The 20715-nt window shown below is 29.5% G+C and overlaps 1 protein-coding gene across 7 annotated transcripts in view; it reads right to left on the bottom strand.

Moving 5' to 3' along the window:
• LOC129966737 (dystrophin-like) overlaps positions 1 to 20715 on the bottom strand; it is a 249446-nt gene that overhangs the window by 22587 nt on the left and 206144 nt on the right. For all 7 annotated transcript variants that reach the window (XM_056081284.1, XM_056081279.1, XM_056081286.1 and 4 more), the window contains 5 exons: positions 18586 to 18740; positions 16693 to 16885; positions 3033 to 3205; positions 2345 to 2613; positions 428 to 591 (listed from right to left, as the gene is read on the bottom strand). In XM_056081284.1, the coding sequence (XP_055937259.1) occupies positions 428 to 591; positions 2345 to 2613; positions 3033 to 3205; positions 16693 to 16885; positions 18586 to 18740 (954 nt within the window). The remainder of the gene's footprint in view (positions 1 to 427; positions 592 to 2344; positions 2614 to 3032; positions 3206 to 16692; positions 16886 to 18585; positions 18741 to 20715) is intronic.

Genomic DNA, 20715 nt, shown 5'->3' with positions numbered 1-20715 from the left:
TCTTTTAAAGCTTTCACATCTTATGAAAAATATACAAATAGAGATTTTAAAGGAGTATAAAAGGAAGGAAATAATACTAAAATATAAAAGAGTACATTTATAGCAAAAAACATTTTTTAATCTTTAAAATCTATATAACATTTATTTAAAAGGTAATAAAAAAAGTATATCTGGTGACCAAGAAATAACCCTACAATATAACCATATCTTAAATTGATTAATATTTAATACATACTATCAATTAATTACACAATAGTAGATGAATATGATGCTATGACTATTATAAATGAATAAGTCTGTCTTCTGTTGCGAAAAATATTTATTTTTATATAACTCCTGCTGAGAGATTAAAACTTGCATATTAATGTTAAAATTTTTATTTTGATTGTCTTTTAAACAGACAATGAATGATAAAAAAATTACTGACCACAAGAACATCATCCAAGCGTTTCTGCCTCTGTTCTGTTCTTGAAAGGAGCCCATTCCACTTATCAGACAATTTTTTAACCTCTCTTCGAATACTCCTTGTGATTTCTCTGGCTTGTTCTTCAGCACTTCTATATCCCCTACTATCTCCTTCAAATTCCTTTGCTGTAAAAAAAAAAAAAAAATTTATATTAATATATTTATTAAATGAATAAACAAATAAATATAAACTGATAAAACAAAATCTGTGCAAAGTTTCAGATAACAAAACCCCAATATCTGTTTTAACAATCATAAAAGAAAAAACAGAAATAAAATGACATAAAAGATTAAGTCGCTTCAAAAAAAATTATGAATCAAAAGTTTTTAAATAAGAACAGCTTAAAATATAGAAGTGTCATTACAATAATATAATCAAGTATATAATATTTTTTATTAGTTTTTTTTTTATGTATCTAACATATTTTCCATCTAAATTTAAATTTGTTTCTTTCTATTAAGGTTATAAAATTTTGAATTAAAAAACACATAAAAGGAAAGCTTCTAAGGAAAATATGGTGAACTGCCACCAATATGCAACAAGCAGAATGAAATCATTGCATATAACAGACAGGGTGTAGCCATTGGAAAGAAGGTTACACAATCACCAAAAAAAACATCACATTATGAAATAAAAAAAAAAAAGCTCTGATTCCATTATTTTTCATTGAATATAAATTTTGTTGAAATCAAACAATCAGGATTATCATTTTCTAACTTAATTCATTTAGGAAGAAAACGACTTTCTAATGATTTACATTTTAGTGAACATGCTGACATGCTAATCCAAATGTTTCTTCAAGTCACATAACTGAATCGAATACAAGCAATTAAGATCACCTTTCTGAAATAGCTGCACCACTGATGTTGATACTATCCTTCTAATCACTACAAAAAGTAAAACCTAATTTGTAAAAGGACAAAGAATATAGCTCTTTGTCTGGATAATTGAAAAAATAGGCCATCAAACATCAACATGTTAGTTGGCAGTTCTTGGTTGAACCATCTGGATGCCACATTTTAGATTCAAAATTGTTTCTTATTTCAACGAACTACCAAAGGTTCACATTTAATAGCAGTTGTTTATTTTTACACCTCGGGCCTGGCGATTTTCAGATTACACCAAGATTAATAAAGCTGAATTGTCACTCACTAAATTGATGATAATTTGTCCTTTTTAGCAGTTTATAATAGGAACCATAAAAATAAATATCCATTTAATTATCTGTTTATCTCTTTGATTTTGACATGCTATAAATCTCTCAATAATCCTCAATCCAGATCTTTGGTAAATAGTACCTTGAAGCCATTTCAGGTTGATCCAAGCTTCTTACCTCAATTTTGGAGCAAAGTCTGCAATCTTTCTTTGATGGAGGTACTCTTACACTACTTGAAGGCGATATATTCCAATTGCAAATATTATTTTGCATATTTCAATCTTATTATTTTTACAGTATAAATTAAATTTGGATCACTCTATTTATTTTTGAATGAGTTACTATAATATTATTATGTCCCCCCCCCCCCAAATTTATAGAAATATGTACATTTAAAGGAACAAACTACTTCCTATTTCATGCCCAATCATTAAGTTATCCACTACTCCAATTTTCTTCCATTTTCAAATACTGTGATAAATAATTTTATATGAATACATTCATATCAAACAACAAAATAAATAACCGACAATTTTGAAAAGAAGGAAGGAAAGTGAAAAGTGATATTAAATCAAATAAAATAAGTTTAACACATAATTACTCAATTCTTAATAATGAATCATAACTAAATTTTGAAAGGTGAATCAAAGTATGTGTTATCCGATATTTTTCTTCTTGTATTTATTTTCATCCTATTTGTTTAAATAAAATAAATGACTCACCTTCAGAGTCGCTAGTGTCTGAAAGAGGTGGTTCTTTGGCCACATAGTGTCTTCCAGCTAAAAGACTACTTTCCACAACAGGTCTTTTATCATCAATCTGTCTACGAAAAGCTCTGTGCTCATCTTGCTGCTTAACAATGCAGCCAACATCTCCTCCAATGGCAGGTTGAGCAGATAGCTCTGTCTCTTTCTTGATGACCCATTCAGTCAGTTCTCTCAATGACAATAGTAATTGATTCCACTGATCTGCACTACTTTCTAAACGATTCCTGAAAAAAAATTCGAAAATGTTTTCAAGAAAAGTGCTTATAACTGAATATTATTAGTGCACTGAAAAATAACAAAACAAATATAATAAAGTATTTGAATGAATTCCTAACACAAATCTTTAATTCCCATTTTTCAACTCAAGATTAATAGACAAATATAAAATGTTTTTATATTTTTTATATTTATTTGAAATTTTTTTTTCCTTATCATCTATAAAATAAAATATTTTAATGACCTCACAATTTTTAGTTTTATATTTATCTTAATGATTCCAAAACAGAACAAAACGCATGGAATAAAATAAAAACTTTGTTTTTAAAGTTCGGCACTTCATGTAGCATTAAAAATCGTATTCAATATTCTAATTATTAGTGTATATGTTTATTTAACTTATAATAAACTAATTCAATGTAAATACCTTAAAGAGACAGTCTTAAGTCTGAGAGCATTCCAACGGTGATTCATTTCTTGCAGCTTTCTACCCAGAAGTAATGCATCATCTTGGCTCTCCAAACTTTGAAGTAAATGGCTACTACGTTCGCTTAAAGTTTGATGAAGATCTCTCTGGGATTCAATTTCTCGTTGCAAATCCTGCGATAAATATAAAATTTATTAGAATACCACACTGGAATCATTCCAAATAAAAAGAAAGACCAAGCAGAAATGTATACAATTAATAAAAGAATACCATTTTATTCAAATGCAACTCCTACAAAATAACTTTCACTGTGTTTTAATTAGTTACAAATTTAATACAAGCAATCCTTCGATTGGAAAAAGCACTTCCACATTGTTTCAAGAGCTTTACATAAAATTATGTTTAGAATTCATTTATTGAATTATAAAATTTCTAAATTATATTTTATCTAAAATTAACATAACTGAGTTTAAAGTAGTAATGAATTTTAGTTTGTAGTACCCATATCGTGTAGTTTGTCACAAGACGAATGTAATTGAAAGCAGAACACTAATAACAAATTAAAATAAAATGATGAAAACGAAATGATTTTTTTTAATGTAGATTTTTTTAAGCATCAATTTTCCTTCCTAGCAATGAATAATAATAATAATTTTAAAAAAACCATAAAATTTGAAATCGGAAAAAAAACAAAAAAAAACCTCAAAATGAAAATAAAAGAAAATAAAGACAATGGAATGAGAAAGTTTGTTACAAACGATACCGTTAGAAATTATTAAAAATAATTTTCATCATTATTAGACCATTTATTTTCCATTTGGCTCTATGCCAACTCAAGGTTAAAAAGATATGCGATATTCTGAAAAGATGATGAATACTTTCCTCACGTTACCATGAAGAAAATATCTGAACTTACCAGAGTGTAAATTAATTAAAAATCAATAAAACGTATTAAAATCGTAGATTGAAATGGAGAAAAAGTTCAGTTCTTACCTTAAAAACATCGCGGGAAAAAGAAAAGAAATTAGAATGTCAAATGCGGAAATTTTAGTTTTAATTCTTTTTTTTTTCGGGGGGGGGGTATTATTATTTTTGCAAGATTCATTAAATTAAGTTATACATTCTAAACAAAATTTCTTCAAAGGAGTTTTGATTATAACTGATGGTTCATTATAAAAATTTGTCAACACTCAATTTTAAAATTCGGACTTCGAGGTTATTGAATCATAAGTATGACTGACGACCCGTGTGACAAATTTTGTGATTGTAACTGCGGTATGTTAAATTCCTCTGGACAATGCAGATACACATGCGCAGAAACAATACTTTTTATAAGAATAGCTCCTAAAAATAATTTGGACATGAATAAGTTTCTCAGGTTCCTTACAATCTTATATAAGCTGAAATGCATATATCAAATAGAGATTTACATACTTATGGACCTATAGACTACATCTCTAAAATGGGCTAAATATAGACTTAATACTATAATGACAATTTGGACAATATTTTGTGATCAATTCAATTATAAATAATTTTATATTTAAGCATTGTTTATTTCAAATAAAACAGAAATTAAATTACAGAAAATTATTCTCTCAAACCAAAATGGAGCATTTTACTGATATCAGGAAAGTAAGGGGGGGGGAGGGAATAAAAATGCAAAATAAAATCACTCAACTGTCTACAGAAGGTTTTCTGCAGAGCTATTGTCAGCTTTATTTTTCAAAAAAAAAAAAAAAAAGAAAGAAAGAAAGAAAAGAAAAAGAAAGAAAGAAAAGCGCATTAACTTCTTAAATTCTGTATTCAATATACTAATTCGGAGCATTATTGTCTGCGATTATCCTGTACTAGGAAAATTTATAGGCAGAGGATAAATCTTTAAGATAAACACCAGTCTTTCACACTGGTTTATAAAAAGTTTGACATTTATTTTGAACAAAATTATATGAAATTAATCATATTGGAGAAGAATTAAAGAACAATCAGATTTTTTTAAGTGTCGAAATCTTTGCAATTTGAATGCTAATAAGATACATGTTTATGTACATGTAAAGGATTCAATTAAATGCAACAGATGTAGAGTGAAGATTTAAAGATTATTTCTACATTTGCACATTTGACTGAAATTTCCACTGAAAAAAATGGTTTTTGTTATCTATAATAGGCGGTAAAACGATGCTCCATCATCAAAAGCCGAACAAAATTAAAGATCTTTTTAAAGGATTAAGGCATAAATAATCTCGAAAAAAAAATGGATACTTTTAGTTTCCTAAATAAATATGATATTGACTGCTGTCAACAATAAGTTCCAGAATCTGTATTAATGCACAGAAATTTTATTTATAAAGAAAAATATCTTAACAAATAAGCAGAAATATCTTGTATATAAAACAACGAACCTTACATGGGTGAATGTATGCTATAATATGCTTTCATTTTTCTTAAAAGTAGAAAAATTTAAAGTTGAAATTAATTGAAAATCATTCAGATTAGAAATACAATAAACGTGGGCATAATCTAACATCGTTGGGTGATTTATAAGAATATAAACAAAAACTCCGACTTCAACAACTGAAATGATTTCTTAATAATCAAATCTCTTATAATGCTAGATCTTGAATGAGTTATACATATATTAAAAGTGAATACTGACTTAACAAAATGCTTTAAAATATTCTATTTTTGGTGATTAATAAGTAACAGATTTCATCAATAAAGGACTTTTAATAAAGTCCTCAAACACTCTTAAGATAAACAATCCATTCTTAGTTTAAACATGATATAATCCGAAATTAAATATTTAATATAGAAAACGACGATAATTCTATTTTTAGAATGGCGAGACTGTTTCTGTCATCGCAGATGCGTCATCAAATACGATTAAAAGTATTATCGGCAAAATGAACGATCTTACTGAGTGACGGATGAAAGTTTAATCCTTGCGCCGAGAAAAAATAAATAAGTAATTAGATGCAAAATTATTCCCTGAATTACAAAAACTCTTAATACAACCTTTCATTTTATACGTGTAAAGTTAATAAGTTGATATTTCAAAATTACATTGAAGCAACAATTATAACGGTATTTTATTCTTTTTTTTTTTTCAATATTGAAATCAAGGAATGTAAATATGATATAATAACGGGAATGGTAGCTCTTAAGTAACCTAACGAGTTGTAAAGGGTAGAAAATAAAATATTGATCGCAAAGTATGAAGCTACATAATTAGAAAAATATATCTTCTGACATACAGGTACATCAATGTAACATCCTGTTTCTACCAATAGCATCAGAAAACAATACAGTTTAGAAATTAGGGTTCAGACTGTGGGTCGTTATTATTATTCAGACATGAGATTTTTAAGCAAAGAAATGCAGCAGCTTAAACAACTAAAGTGTAAAAATTCCATTTCCAAAAATTCCTCCATTCAATATCTATCTTTCTACTAAAGTGCAAAATAAAAGCATTTCTTTAATTAATAAATGCAGTTATTCGAATTTTTAATATACTCTCGGAGTTCCAAATTAAAGCAGATATGTTGAATTTAATAGAATAATCTTGACAATATGTTCCATAGAAAAGAACATCTTACATGTAAATAAGGATAAACCAAGAAAATTTCGTAAATATAAGAAATAGTGATTCCCCCAACAATATTATTCTCTTGTGGTTTTAAGTTAACAGATTCACAGAAAACAAATCTAATATGTTAATACTTTTAAAATTATCTTCCAAGCTACAATTTGAAAAAGATGCATATTCAAATGACATATGTTGTCATTAGAAAGAAAAATTTAGCATCCTAATAACAGCGCCAAAATAATATCGAAATCAAAACTTTTTCATCGATTTAAAAACAAAACAGTTTAAGACAAAGCAGTTTAAGTTAAGTTTTTAATTTGTATTATAAAATGATACAAATTTTTATAGTGTGATACTGGGATTTATAGTGTGTAGTTTTAATTTTCAAAAAATTCAAAATTTGAATTTCCTCTTCTTCCCCACAGTCCATTCAAATAACAAGATAGATTTTACCAAAAAAATTCTTTTTATTTTCTATACTTACGATTTTAAAACGACGATACTACTTTTCAATGAGTTGAAATTGTTTATTATACAGCAAATTACATGTTAATAATTTAAAAGTTTTATTTTCTTTACTATCTAATAAAATGAGAAGTTCTGTTTAGAGAATATAATTTATCCTTTGCATTTGACTAAAATTCCGTCAAACAGTCGAAAAATTTGCGGATCCCCCCCCCTTTTTTTTGTGCTGAATTATAACATCTAATATTCTCTATAATTTAAAAATTACAAAACATGATTATTAAAAACAATTTACAGACGAATCAATAAAATGGTTTAAATATAACAAATAATATTTTCCCTCATAAGTTTTTTATGGGCTATTATCTTGAAATTTTATTAAAAAAGGTTTAATTTTAATTCAAAAATTAGTATAATTCATATATACTTAAACAAAATAAAATCAACATAAACAAAACATTCACTTACAACTTCAAATTTAATCAAAAGCTGCTGAAGTACAACACTCACAGTTTCCAAATTACGATCGTCACCTGTCGCAGCCATTCCTTTTATGAAAACAATAACAAACTTACTTCACCGTAAAGAACATGCGGAGAAACGTAAAAATTGCATTATGATTCCAGATCAAATACGTCATCCTTTCATAGGCGGATTACAACCATTCATTTCACCCTCATTAAAAAAACGCAAATTCCAAGACTACTAAGTCACGAAGAAGCATGTGCAACAGAACGCTGGAAATTCATTAGCAGAAGTCACGCTTCCTGGAGTCCAACCATGACAGAAACAAAAGAAGATAATGATTTGGAATCAGCACATAAAAATGCAGAGGTCTTTATCCAAGAAAAAGTGCATCGATGCTAATAATTTGCAAGGAAATTTGAAACGTCTCAGGGAGAATGGTATCCAACTTGAAAGATGATTTCCAGAACTGCCAAGCCAGAAGATGCAAAACGAAAGCAAACCGTTTACTGACTCGACAGCAATCCCCTCTGCAGCGCTATTTAAGGTACGGAGATAAAAACTGGAAGAAGCATTTAGTTTTTAGTGTAACTTTCTTAAAAAGATACCCTCTCTTGGCCATCAGTTGAAGGACGATACACCCGAGCTCCACTGTGGAGTCCAGACACTTCAAAAGTTAGGGAACGTTTCAAAAACGAAAGAGCTAAAAAGGATTCCTTAGTTCTAGGCAAGCGGATGGGGAACTTTTCAGAAAACTTCCCTCAACTGATGTACTTATCAGTACACTGATGCACTTCAAGTGAAGGGCTATACGTGGATCTACATCAAAACTGTTTCAGCGGACTTGTTAGACAGGTATAATATCTCGATGGACAAAAGCTGGAAATGCGAAAGGAATGATATGCCGATTTTAGTGCATATATGAAGGAAAAATACAGATTGAAATCTATGATTTTTTTTAAACAAAAGCCAATAGTAAAATATTAGAACCTTAAGAAAAAGTAACTTTGTCGGCGTATTATGTGAAATCACTATATAAAAAATTATATATGTGCACCATTTTTATTTCGAATATAGATTCTATTCGGAAATATATATATATATTTTTCAATCTATTTCAATAATTTAAAGTTCGTCTGAAATTTTAAATGCATCCAGGTAATTTTAGTCTTTTAATTTTTTTTCCGACTAATGTTTTAGATGTAGCTTTCAGTATTAAAAATTATATAAGATAACTCAATACTGCAAAGTCAATCTTTCCTGGGTTCAAAGGTAATTGACAAAGCAGAATGCCTTTATTTCTTTCCTTGTGAAGCTTTAAAAGATTTCAAAAATTTTCAAGAAAGAGGTGTGGAATGGGCAAGTCTGAAGAGTCATTGTACATAATAGACAATACACCAATAAAGATAGAAAACGGAATTTTCTAACACTTTTTATTACAAATAAAGGATAATAAATAAATCCTATTCAGACAACGCTGTCCATTTTTTAAATCACAAATTAGACTCAAAGCCTGTTAATATACTCAAATATTTTTGCAGTGAACTGCTATCTGTGTGCCACACCAAAATAGTACAATTCATTTAAATCATACATAATTCAATAATACAATTCATTTAAATTATTTAATATAATAACATAGTCTGCGAAATTGTGCAGAAAAATTAAGAGGAAATTCCTACGTTTATCTACACAAAAGAATTAAGGTTGGAGGTTGTATTAAAACTTATGGTACATTTTAATTAGATGCATTGATCTGACGTTTCTTTCCAATAATAAGTAGTATGTAAATTAGATGCAAACTTATTAATACGAGACTAGAAGCATTCTAATCAAGTGTTGAAATGGTCAGAATTTATTTTTACCCAATGAACATCGTACACATATGAGGCTAAATGATAAAAATTGTATGTTGTTTATTTGGGCTTAATCCCTTCGCATACAATGACGTGTCTGACACGTGCATCAAATTACTGAATTTTTAGTTTTAAGTCTGCAATTAAGCGACAGAATTAAGTATTTAAAAATGCAAAAAATCACTTAAAAAAACGTTTCAATATCTCAAATGCTCCTTATATTATTATAAGAATAAAAATAATAAATGTTCAAAATAAATTCGTAATAAATGCCATCTAGTTAGGAAGTTAAATAAATTCGCCTGTCAAGGGTTAATAACGCAAAAGCCGGGCAAAGCAAAAATATTGTTAGAATAGGACTCAAAACAAGCCCACCTTTAAAGTAGGAATAAAATATATATAAATTGGTATCAACTTACCATTTTAATAATATGATTTTAGATGTTGAAAGATATAATGTAAGAACAATCTGACAAACTATTTTAAAATTGTTTTTTTTTTGGCTTTAATTTTATGTATTTCAGCTTTCTATAACTTAATACCTCATCTCCAATATCACTTGAAACATAAACGTATTAAGTCTTTATGTTTTACTTAGCAGGTGCGAACTGGCTGAACTACTTGGAAACGAATATTTTATAACCCCCTTTTACGTCTTTTCTACAAAATTTTACTAAGAAAGAAAAATAATTGTTGTTGATAATGTTTAGACAATGTTTCTGGCATATAACACAGCCACAGACATAACGATTGTAAAAACAACGTGCAACAGAGAAGGAGGAAGTGTCGGTTGTGTTAAGTTTTATGACGTAACAAACGTGGTAGTAAGTCAGAAATGCCAAACACAATAAACATGAAGCAAATACCTAAACTGTTAGGAAAAAAATGTTCAAAACATTTAGCTGCGATGTAAAGTCAGCAGAAAATTTATTAACTTCGTAGTTAAAAAATCTACTATGAAAATCCAACTACTACAAAAACAGCAGAAATGTACTTGCTTCATTTTTACTTTCAAGTATACAAAATATAAATGAAATAATAAAAACGCTGAATTTGAAGAAACTCCTCGTTTCAGATGTCCTTGAGTTCAAAAAACAGAATTTTGGCATTACATCTGTCTGTGAACACGATGACTCAAAAGATACAAGGCTGCTAGTTGGAATTATGATCAAATTTTGAACGAAATCCATTCACGGGAAGTCTGTCTGTTTAAATGCAAGCGAATTCGAAAATTTAAAAATGCAAAGTGCTAGGCGGATAAATTTGGTACACAGCTTTAGCACCTAAAATGCAGATACTTAACAAATTTCGAAACAAATCCATCAAGCAGTTGCCCATCCGTCTGTCTGTGTTTTCGCATTCATGTATAAAGCAACAACTTCAATCAATGACATTCGGTAAGTTAACTTGTGACAATAACCATAGTTTCGTCTTAAATTTCTGCAAAAGGACGTTAAAAATACATATTACCGAGATAGATTTGCCAAAAATGTTAGTTTCACACCAAAATTATAATCCATCGGTGCTATGCAAAATATTCGCGGTTTTACCTAAAGTCTCCAATTTTATACCTAGGAAGGGAGATAAAAACCTTTATTTGAGAGTGTGCAAAAAAACTTTCGGGAAGTCTGGTTCTCGATTATTCTCACAATAAGTCTAAGCTACACAGTATAAAGAGGGAGAATGCGTTAGATATCTTAAACTTCTCTCCATGGATCTACTGGGTAAAACACTGGCTACTTGTAACTACAGTTCTAGCATCAAGATCACTAATTTTCCATTTATCTACAAAAATTTCATTTATCTAGCTCTTTATGTTTTTGAATTATCACGTTCACATAAGCCTGATAATGAAAACGTGACATGGAATATTCGACATAATCAGCAATTGTAGAGATAAAGCCACTTCGTTGTGTTTTTGAATAATCATGTTCACATATATAAGGATTGACAAAACTCATCTTTTATGAATTCGTTCAAAAATGAATACCGAAAATTTCGATGGAAAAAAATATACATAAATTTCATTAATCCAATTCCTGCCGTTTTTACTTTCTTGTATACTAAATATAAGGAAAGTACTGTAATAGTCAAGTAATTTGAATCTCCACGTTTTAGATCTCCCCAAACTCAAAATCAGATTCATAAAATTATCCATCTGCGAACACAATAAATCAAAAACGCTCTGAATTGAAGGGATGAAATTTGTTATGTGGTATTTACCACACATTATATATTACCACAATTATATAGATATTTGCGAAAATTTGGTTAATCAACTTTCTGTAAGTGGAACAGAACAAAAAAAAAACAAAAAAACTCCACATTTTTTTTTGCACCAAGTATATGAACAGCTCTTTCAAACTATTCAGTCTTTTAACGAATCTTTTCAATTTGCACTGGGCATACTAATAGCACCCGATACTGAGATAATCACTATCTTAAACACTAAACATCTGTAAAACAATTAAGCAAGTTATAATGACTTCATCTTAAGCCATTTGCTGAGTAATTAACTCCGGTAAAGTTCATTTTCTGCTTCATTTTTCGCTTAGGAAGGAACTTCGGAAAGGGCAAAAAGTTCCCTTGTCAATCGAAAGAGAGATCATTCTGAAGGAAGAACCAGCCCACACTTTTACAGCAATGACTTGATGGTACAGGCAGAATTGTCTGTGTATACGATGGCATAATTATCGAAATTTAATTTCTTTTGGATCGTGGCCAATATGGAGTTGCAAGCAATAAATGGATAACATAATGAATTCAGACAGATTATCATTCACGGCATAAGAGTATAAAAAAAAAGGGCATTAGAACCAATTTATCTTAAACTCTAAGTAATCAATAAATATACGTAGAAATAAAAGTGACGATTTTCTATATTGGTTTAAGAGAGCAAATACTAACATTTTTGGGATCTTTCATTATGAATTAATATAAGAATTAACGAAGACATTTTTATTAATTAATATCTTCCTCTTAAAATATACAAGCATATTGCATATTTGAGATGGTAGAATGATAAAATTTTGTAATTGCTGATTTTCTATTAGTGAGACATTATAATCATATTTTAGCACTTACATTGATGTCTTTCACCAAATTTATAAATTGTGTTTGTTCTCATTGCCTAATTAAAGACAGTCTTAAACAGATTAATCCTTTTATTATTAACAACAAGCACATTATCAGATAATGAAATAAGAATATATATTTATTAAATAAAGTAACTTTAGATGCAAATAAAATAATGAATCAAGGGCAAGTAGTTCCAAAATTCTTCTTTCAAGAAACATTTAATCATAATTTGGTTTATGTTCTTTTATAAACAAAATCTTCTTATCATTTATTTTAACATGTTTTTATTAACACCTTCTGCTCTGTCTGTCCGTTTATCTAAATGGTACAAATTTTACAACAAAATTTAAACTAAATTTTTGTTGAGCTAGAAACTTTAAATACAGTGATGCAATGGATAACAACGCAATGTTTATATATTAACTTGAAATATTAATTATTATATTTTCTTCTCTGACTGTTTGTTTGTCTGTCTGTCTGTCTGTCTGTCTATTCAGTACAAATTTTGCAATCAATTAAAAACTTTTACTGCTAACAGATGGCGCCACGTCAAATCGTTAGCTCAGGGGAGGGGAAGTTAGTTTAAAATCGAATGTGATTTCACATATGTGGGACCAAAAGCGGAAAATAATAACTTAAATAAAATAATAATAATAATATGCCACGATTTTAAAACGTACTAAAGAGTATAAAATAATTTCTTCTAGAACCATACATTGTGCACATAATCTGCACATGGCTAGGAGAAATTGTTTAATACTCTTTATTACGTTTTAAAAACGTAGAATATTAAAAAAAAAAATCGTACTTAAATATTTTCTTTGCATATTAAAATAATCTTTTATAATCCTTAAAACCAAAACTCCGATGTGCATCTCAGTCTGATGCAATGAGTTCATGTGCACGTTCTGCAGTTTTGTTTCATTATTTTATTTTACAAGTATACGAGTGGTAAAAGGTTTTGACCAAACAAAAGGACATTAAGAAACAATGAAATGCTGACCAAAAATACTACAAAATGAAGTAAACTCTAAACGATTTTACATTAATTTAATATAAATATTAAATTTATTACCTCGCACAGGCGGATTTTTATTTTGATGCTTTAATCTTTACCAAAAAATTTATGTATATATTTTCGTCGGTTAATGTCAAGATTAACTTATTTGTTTTTTTGGACAGATGTGAATGGGTTAAATTTTATATTGATGGAATTTAATTGTTAAACAAGATTTCAGAAAATAAAAGTTCTGAAATCTTACTAAACAAATGTTAAAATTTGGAAATAAATATTATTAAATGGAAAATCAGAGATAAGCAACTTATTTCCTATCTAAAGAAAAAAAAATTTAGACTTAGAAGCAATACACAAGATTTATTACAGAATGTACAACTATTCTGTAATTCTGGTAAAACAGGAATAGATTATTCAAGCGTGATTATATGTGTTGTAAATTTTCATTGTATTTCATTGTGTATTGTCAAGTGTATTGTAAATTTCCTACATGGATTACAAATTATAACTGATGACTCATTTAATTTCTTACAATTAATTTGCAACTTTTTGCAGTACTGAATCCTTATAATATAATAACTAATTAAAAATGAAACAAAATTTTGGCGTGTTTAAGCGATGCCTCCCAAAAAATAGTATAGCAAATTGATTCTTACTTCAACTTAAAATTTTTAAAAAATGACTTTTCAATAACACCAATTTTTAACCATATAATTATTTTTCAATTTCTAATCAATTAAAAAATATTTTCAACATATTTTAACAATAATTATTTTATTATTGAAGTAAAACTCAAATTGCTTTAATTGATATTACTAATACTGTAGCTTTTTTCCTTTCCAATTATTGATGATTTAAGATGCGAAGATACCACTTATTTTTTCATATTATATAGATTTCAGTACAAAGTATGCTTTAAATAAAAAATTTGAAATTTTTTTGTTCTTAGATTTAAGATCGAAATACATTCAGAACTACAAAATGGTTCATATTTTTTTTTAAATATTTCTATTTTTAAATAAAGCTGCTCTTTAAAGTGATATAATTGAAAGCATAATGATAGATAGAAAATTAGGGAAACACAAAGCCCAATTAGCACATAATCGTGTAAGGCTTTTAATACTGATCAGCTATTTGTATATCTGAAAATATGAAGTTTAAGTAAATTTTGTTGAAGGAGTTAATATTTAATTTAAATTATTAGCAATTATCAATCTCGTCGAACCAATTGGTCGTCAGAGTTAGTTGACCAGTAATAATTATTATGACAAGAAATGTAGTACTTCTTCATTTACTACGATGGTATGAAATTCGAAATATTTCACGTAATTTCCTATGCGAAAATAGAAAATTTATGAAAAAAACGACAATATATACTTACTTACCCGAGTTCGTCAATAAAAATTAAATCATTTACTCACTATTGTGATGGTTTTAAATTACCTACAGTGAGAGTTTTAATTAACCTACAACAGGACAAAAATAACTTTTCACAGATGTCATCACAAATGCATGAAATGAGAAATGGTATAAAAAAGAAATTGTTCAACATCATTTCCATTCTTCTTCCAAAATGTCTTCCAAATCGTCATATCGAACCAAAGATAATATTTGTATTGTAAAAATAATAATAATATCTGAGTTGAGAAAATTTACATTATCTTAAGGGAAAAAATTTTTCAATCTTCAGACACCATTAATAGAAAATTCAGAGAACGAGTAATAGAGTATCCGTACCAAATTGTAGTCCTGATGCACTATATTAGCCACCAAATTTATCAGATATTAATTCGTGTCAACTTTTTTATGTTTTGGGTCATAAGACAGATTAGATTTTTTTTAAAAAAAGGAAACCAAATGACCTTACTAGCCTCAAATATTCTATAGTTAATTAATTTTCAAAAGGAAAAAAAACCTTGATATCCTGACTGCCATTCCCCCCCCCCCTTTTTTTTTCTTTGACCAGTTTGCTCTAATATATTAACACTGATGGTTTTCACTTTGAAAATAATTATGCATTAAATTCTTTTCTCATGCTCTTTCAACAAAATAAAATTTGTACTCTACTTATAACTACTCAAAAATTAGTTATAGTAAAATTTGATTTATTGAAATTGTGACTTTCATTTTGGATCCATATCCATATAGAGAAATTTAGTGGACATTATATATTTTGAAACAAAACACAAAGAAGCTTATTTAAAAAAAAAAAAAAATGAATTCATATTATTAAATTTTATCAAAAATAAAATAACAGTAATGTACAAATGCATTTAATATTCAATAATCTTAGCAACAAGCTTTGCATTCATCAAAAACAAGCTAAAATCTTTTTTTTTTCCTTGTAACAGTATAAACATTCTTCCGGTTCACCTTTCCATACACACACGAATTAAAAACTTCCTAACTAGCAAACTGAAAAATTTTCTTTTCATTATTGGAGAATTCATGAATTCAATATATTGTGAGAATTTTTACATTAAGGAATAATACGAGAAAATTCTAAAAACATTACTTATTTTAAATCCGCAACATCTAATTAAGCTAACAAATCTTTTGAAATACTGATGCCATATTCAAGCAAAAAAAGAAGAAATAGATAAACGGGTTTAGCGATATGTGATGTGTGAAGGATAGAACCTAAGACCTTGTGGTTCGCAGTCCAGTAACTAAACTATGATACAAAAGCGTACGCTCGTGCAGTGTAGTGGTTAACTGGATTATATGCTATTCACCACAGTACTCTCCCCTCCAATGAGTCGAAGGTGAGACGAACGATATGGCTGTTGAGTGGTGATGTATTAAGTTATTAGCTGTTGTCTAATGGGCCGGTACCCAGTTGAATAGCAAGTGTGTGAGTTGGTTGCCGATACTGCTGCTCCAAGTAAGTCTGGCGACTTTGATTGCTGCGTCAAGTGAGTCTGACGACTTGGTTGCGGGTAGATGGCGCCACAACAGCTGTACGAAGGTAGAAGGTTCATCGTCCGGGTCACCAATTTAGCGATATGTGAAGGATAGAACCTGGGACCTTGTGGTTCGCAGTCCAGTAACTAAATCATGATCCAAAAGCGTACGCTCGTGTAGCATAGTTGTTAACTGGATTATATGCTATTCACCACACTTTTTTTTTTGTCCGAAATTAGAACATTTTTCTGAAATTACTTTACTTAACTGACTACTGAAAACGAGATTTACCCTGATTTGTTCTTGGCATCCATGCGAACGATGGTGGAAGTCATCTCTAGGACCATACTTCTCTTCCTCTGCTTCCAGCAACTCCAGGGCCGATTCCGTTTCTGACAACCATGCCAGGAAACGATCCAGAGCCTTGTCCAGCTGCTGAAGAGAGTTGAGAGCGTTCAAGAGAGCCTTTCCTCGAGCTTGTACACTGCGGGAAAAACAACCAGTGATGTAGCGGAAATTAATTTCTATACAGTATTCAGAATTTAAGCACACATATCATGTTATAAATACCCAGTAACATCAATTTGTCCTTATTCATATAAATAAAAAAAATAAGATGTGCCTAGTAATATTTAAATCAAAATCACGTGGTTGGTTTATATAATGTATAATTCTGGGTTGCTGAAATTCAGTTAGCTTCCCGTTCTGCACATGATGGATATATATAGAGATAAGATGGATCACATAATTTTAAATTATGGTCAAATGACGAACAGAACATTTGAGCAATATCAACGCATCAGTACTCAATATATGAGAATCTTTGATTGAATCGGATTTCGAACTTGGAAGCCACCAGTTTCGAAATCAAAAACTTACCTTCAGACCACTGCGGCACTTTTGTAACAAAAAATCGTCCATAAAAATGTATGCACTTCGTTTATCCTTATATATAACATATATAATGGATCAACCACTCCAGCAATAAAGGCTTTTATTTAATTGCATTAGATTTATATGGATGTTTTTAAGAAAAATAAAAAAGCAGTAATTTTACTTTCATGAGTATTTTCACAAAATCATGTTTTTAAATCTTAGGCTGCAACTCACAGGCAAAAATTTTATTAGTTAAAGCCCATTTATTGTTTATGAGAACATAATAGTTCCATAAACAAAAGAAATTATGTATAAAATTCGATAATTCAGTTATATTATTATATATTTGCAATAGCTAATAAATTTTCACTTCAAAAAATAGATAAAGCATTTAAATAGATGTAAACTAGTGAAACACGTGTATAGACCTGAAGTTTTCAGTAAACAATAGTTTTTGTCAGAAAAACAGTCCGCGCTATCTAAGTAACTAACATACTAGCATGTTAGTACCGTGCCGCGCTTACTTGGATATTTTAATACTACGCAAAGATCAACATTATATATAATTGTTGTTGTTGTTTCTTATGGCACTTGCCATGGACAAACCCGCTGTTCGAAGACAGCCGATATAAGCCTGAGGGGGAGCGCCTCTTGTTTCTATAGTAGCGCCATCTAGGGCCAAGAGAACGACTTAGCTACACACATGTCACAATCCTTTTTACAGGGCGAACTTCATTCACGCATTTCATTCACTCAACCACAGATCGTAATTTAGACCTAAATCAGAGAACGATCACCCCTGATCCAGTACCCCTAGTGGTATTACTCTCGACATGGAGGACTTTGTGACCATTACAGATTTAACGGGCGTCAGCCACCAAGCACGCAGGAGAATCTTCGGCCGGCGGGGTTCGAACTCGCAACCTAAGGGACACGAATCCGACGCTCTACCAACCAGGCGCTATATTTTATATATATATATATATAAAATACAACCATACAGGCGGTGTATCTCTGTATAAATCTGGGGGTTGCTATAATGCATAAGTAGAGTAACTAGTAATGAAATGTGCATATATGTCCTTGTTTTACAACTGGCTCATATTTTCATCCTATTCGTAATTTTAAAATGTGTTTGAAAATGTATATCTCATTAGCATTCAAAGGAATAAACGAAAAATCTACCTTTGTACCTACATCTTCAATTCCGAATGCGGTGAGTTAAGAGACGGCAGGAAATAGTTTGTGACTTTTCTAATTAACTTCCAATAATGATTATTTCAAATAACTAAACTAAACTAAACTTACCTGATGGCAAGTTCTGTGTACCGCTGGTTAATGCGATCTGCAATGGCGCGCAGACGATTGGCATCATCATGCGGGCAGTCGGCAGCAATTTTGTGCGCTGTTCTGGTCACTCCTTCGACTGCCCCCTTCCACTGACCAACTTCTGCTTGTAGAGCCTAAGGAATGAGAGGGAAAGATTATTAACATCTTAGAAAAATATTTCCTGAGGTATATTTGGATATTCTTGATTCATTTAATTATTGTGATTTCATAAAATTGGAAATCACAATAACTAAATGAATCAAAAATATTCAAATGCAGCTTATCAGCAATTTCCTTAAAGTATATTAACCCTCAAACATATATTGTTGCCAATTGTCTACAACCAGTTTCTCTTAATTTTATTCAAAAACTGAGTATGTCCGTTTCTGAACGCCCTTTGATAACCACAGATAATAAATCATGTGTAAAAGAAAAAAAGTTGACGTTACTTTTGGCGGGTAAGTTATATCGTTTTTTTAACATTTGAATGTGGTGGGTGATGAAGTTCAGAGTGTTACCCGAAGAGATAGTTTCTATTTTCGAGTTCCCTGTAAAGGAGTGATCTATCTAATTGTTACAAAATTACTTCTCATCTGTTGTCAAGTTATCAACATTTGATGTTGTATTAAAAAATTACATTAGATACAAGCTAGATTTTTGGAAAATACTGTATGTTGCCAAAAGTCTACATACAACTTTTTTCAAAATAAGTATACCATATTACTAACTAGATTTTTTTTAATTTAATTTTTACGTAGTCTATAAATATTTTCCTATAAAAAAACGATTTTTTTTTAATTCAAAACAAATAATCATGCATTTTATGGTTAACTACAAGAAATTAAATAAAAAAAATTAAGAGTTATTTGCATTTATGCTGATAAAGGCGTACATTTTAACTAAAAAAAAGAATTTTACCTTTTCATTTCTGAAAGGAATATTGAGTTATAATATATCATAGGGGCGAATAGGAATTATTTTAAACTTGAAAAAATTAATTTCCTCTTGGAAAATGATTGAATTTAAGACTGGGCGAATTTTTTTAATTGCTTTATTTAATGATACCGATTAAAATTTCTTGACTTTGATGTGAACATTTCTTTTTCTCAAAAAATCAAATTAATAGAACCATAAAAAAAGGGGGAAAGTTATAATTTTAATTATAAGTAAAACTAATTTTTCAAAGCTAGGACAATAATTCGAAATACAGGAAGCTAATTATTTAAAAATCAACTAATGAATCAAGGCTTACTGAACTTATAAATTACGAATCAGGGCTAAATTTCAAGTTTTTATGTCGCTCAGGGAGTGGAATTCTATTTTCAAGCGTTAATTTTAACATTCGGAGTTTTTTAAGAACAAATTTGAAAGTTAGATAAATAGCAAAATTTCTGTCGGTTGATTTAAGTTTAATGGCGCAAGAAGCAAAAATAAGCTATACTGAGCCAATCATATGGTTTAAGATGATACCACGTGAGTTTAAATAGATAAAGGACATTAAAAAATAATTCTATAAAACAGCAGAAATCAGAACTTGAGAGATAAGTTAAGTCAAGCAAGTAAAATGTACTAAATTTCTGTCTTCGAAACAATTTAATGTGCCCATTAACTAAATGGAGTTTTCTCTGAATCCCATTAATAAATATGTTGATAAAGGCTTTATCAAAGATATCGTCTCATGTGTTAACATCACGCTATTAATAAATATGCGTATTCCTTCATAGCTAAATATCTCGATTATGGTAATGAAGGGAAGGATGACATAGTCGAATCCAACTTTCGCGGTTGACACCATTAATCTAATACCTAAACGATCAATAACGAATCTTATATCCGTAGTTTCTTTCCACGCAAAATATTCCGTGCGTGCGTGCGTGTGCGCATGTGTGTGTGAGTTCCTTTCTAGGGGAATCTTAATAATTAAATCAAAAATAAATCAATTTTAATTTATATAAGAAGTATTTTGATTTAACTGCAAAACTTATTTCCTTTTGATATTCTTAAACCTTTCATTTCTTATCTTATTTAGAACAGAGATAAATGTGTGTTTTTGTATGTTTTGGCGCTATTTGGGCTAGATGTATACTTCGAAGAATGGAAATGCGCATC

The sequence above is a fragment of the Argiope bruennichi genome, chromosome 4 (genome assembly GCF_947563725.1).
Source record: "Argiope bruennichi chromosome 4, qqArgBrue1.1, whole genome shotgun sequence".
NCBI lineage: Eukaryota > Metazoa > Arthropoda > Arachnida > Araneae > Araneidae > Argiope > Argiope bruennichi.
Note: the sequence above shows the minus strand (reverse complement) of the source record. Positions and strands in the feature narration are given on the sequence as shown.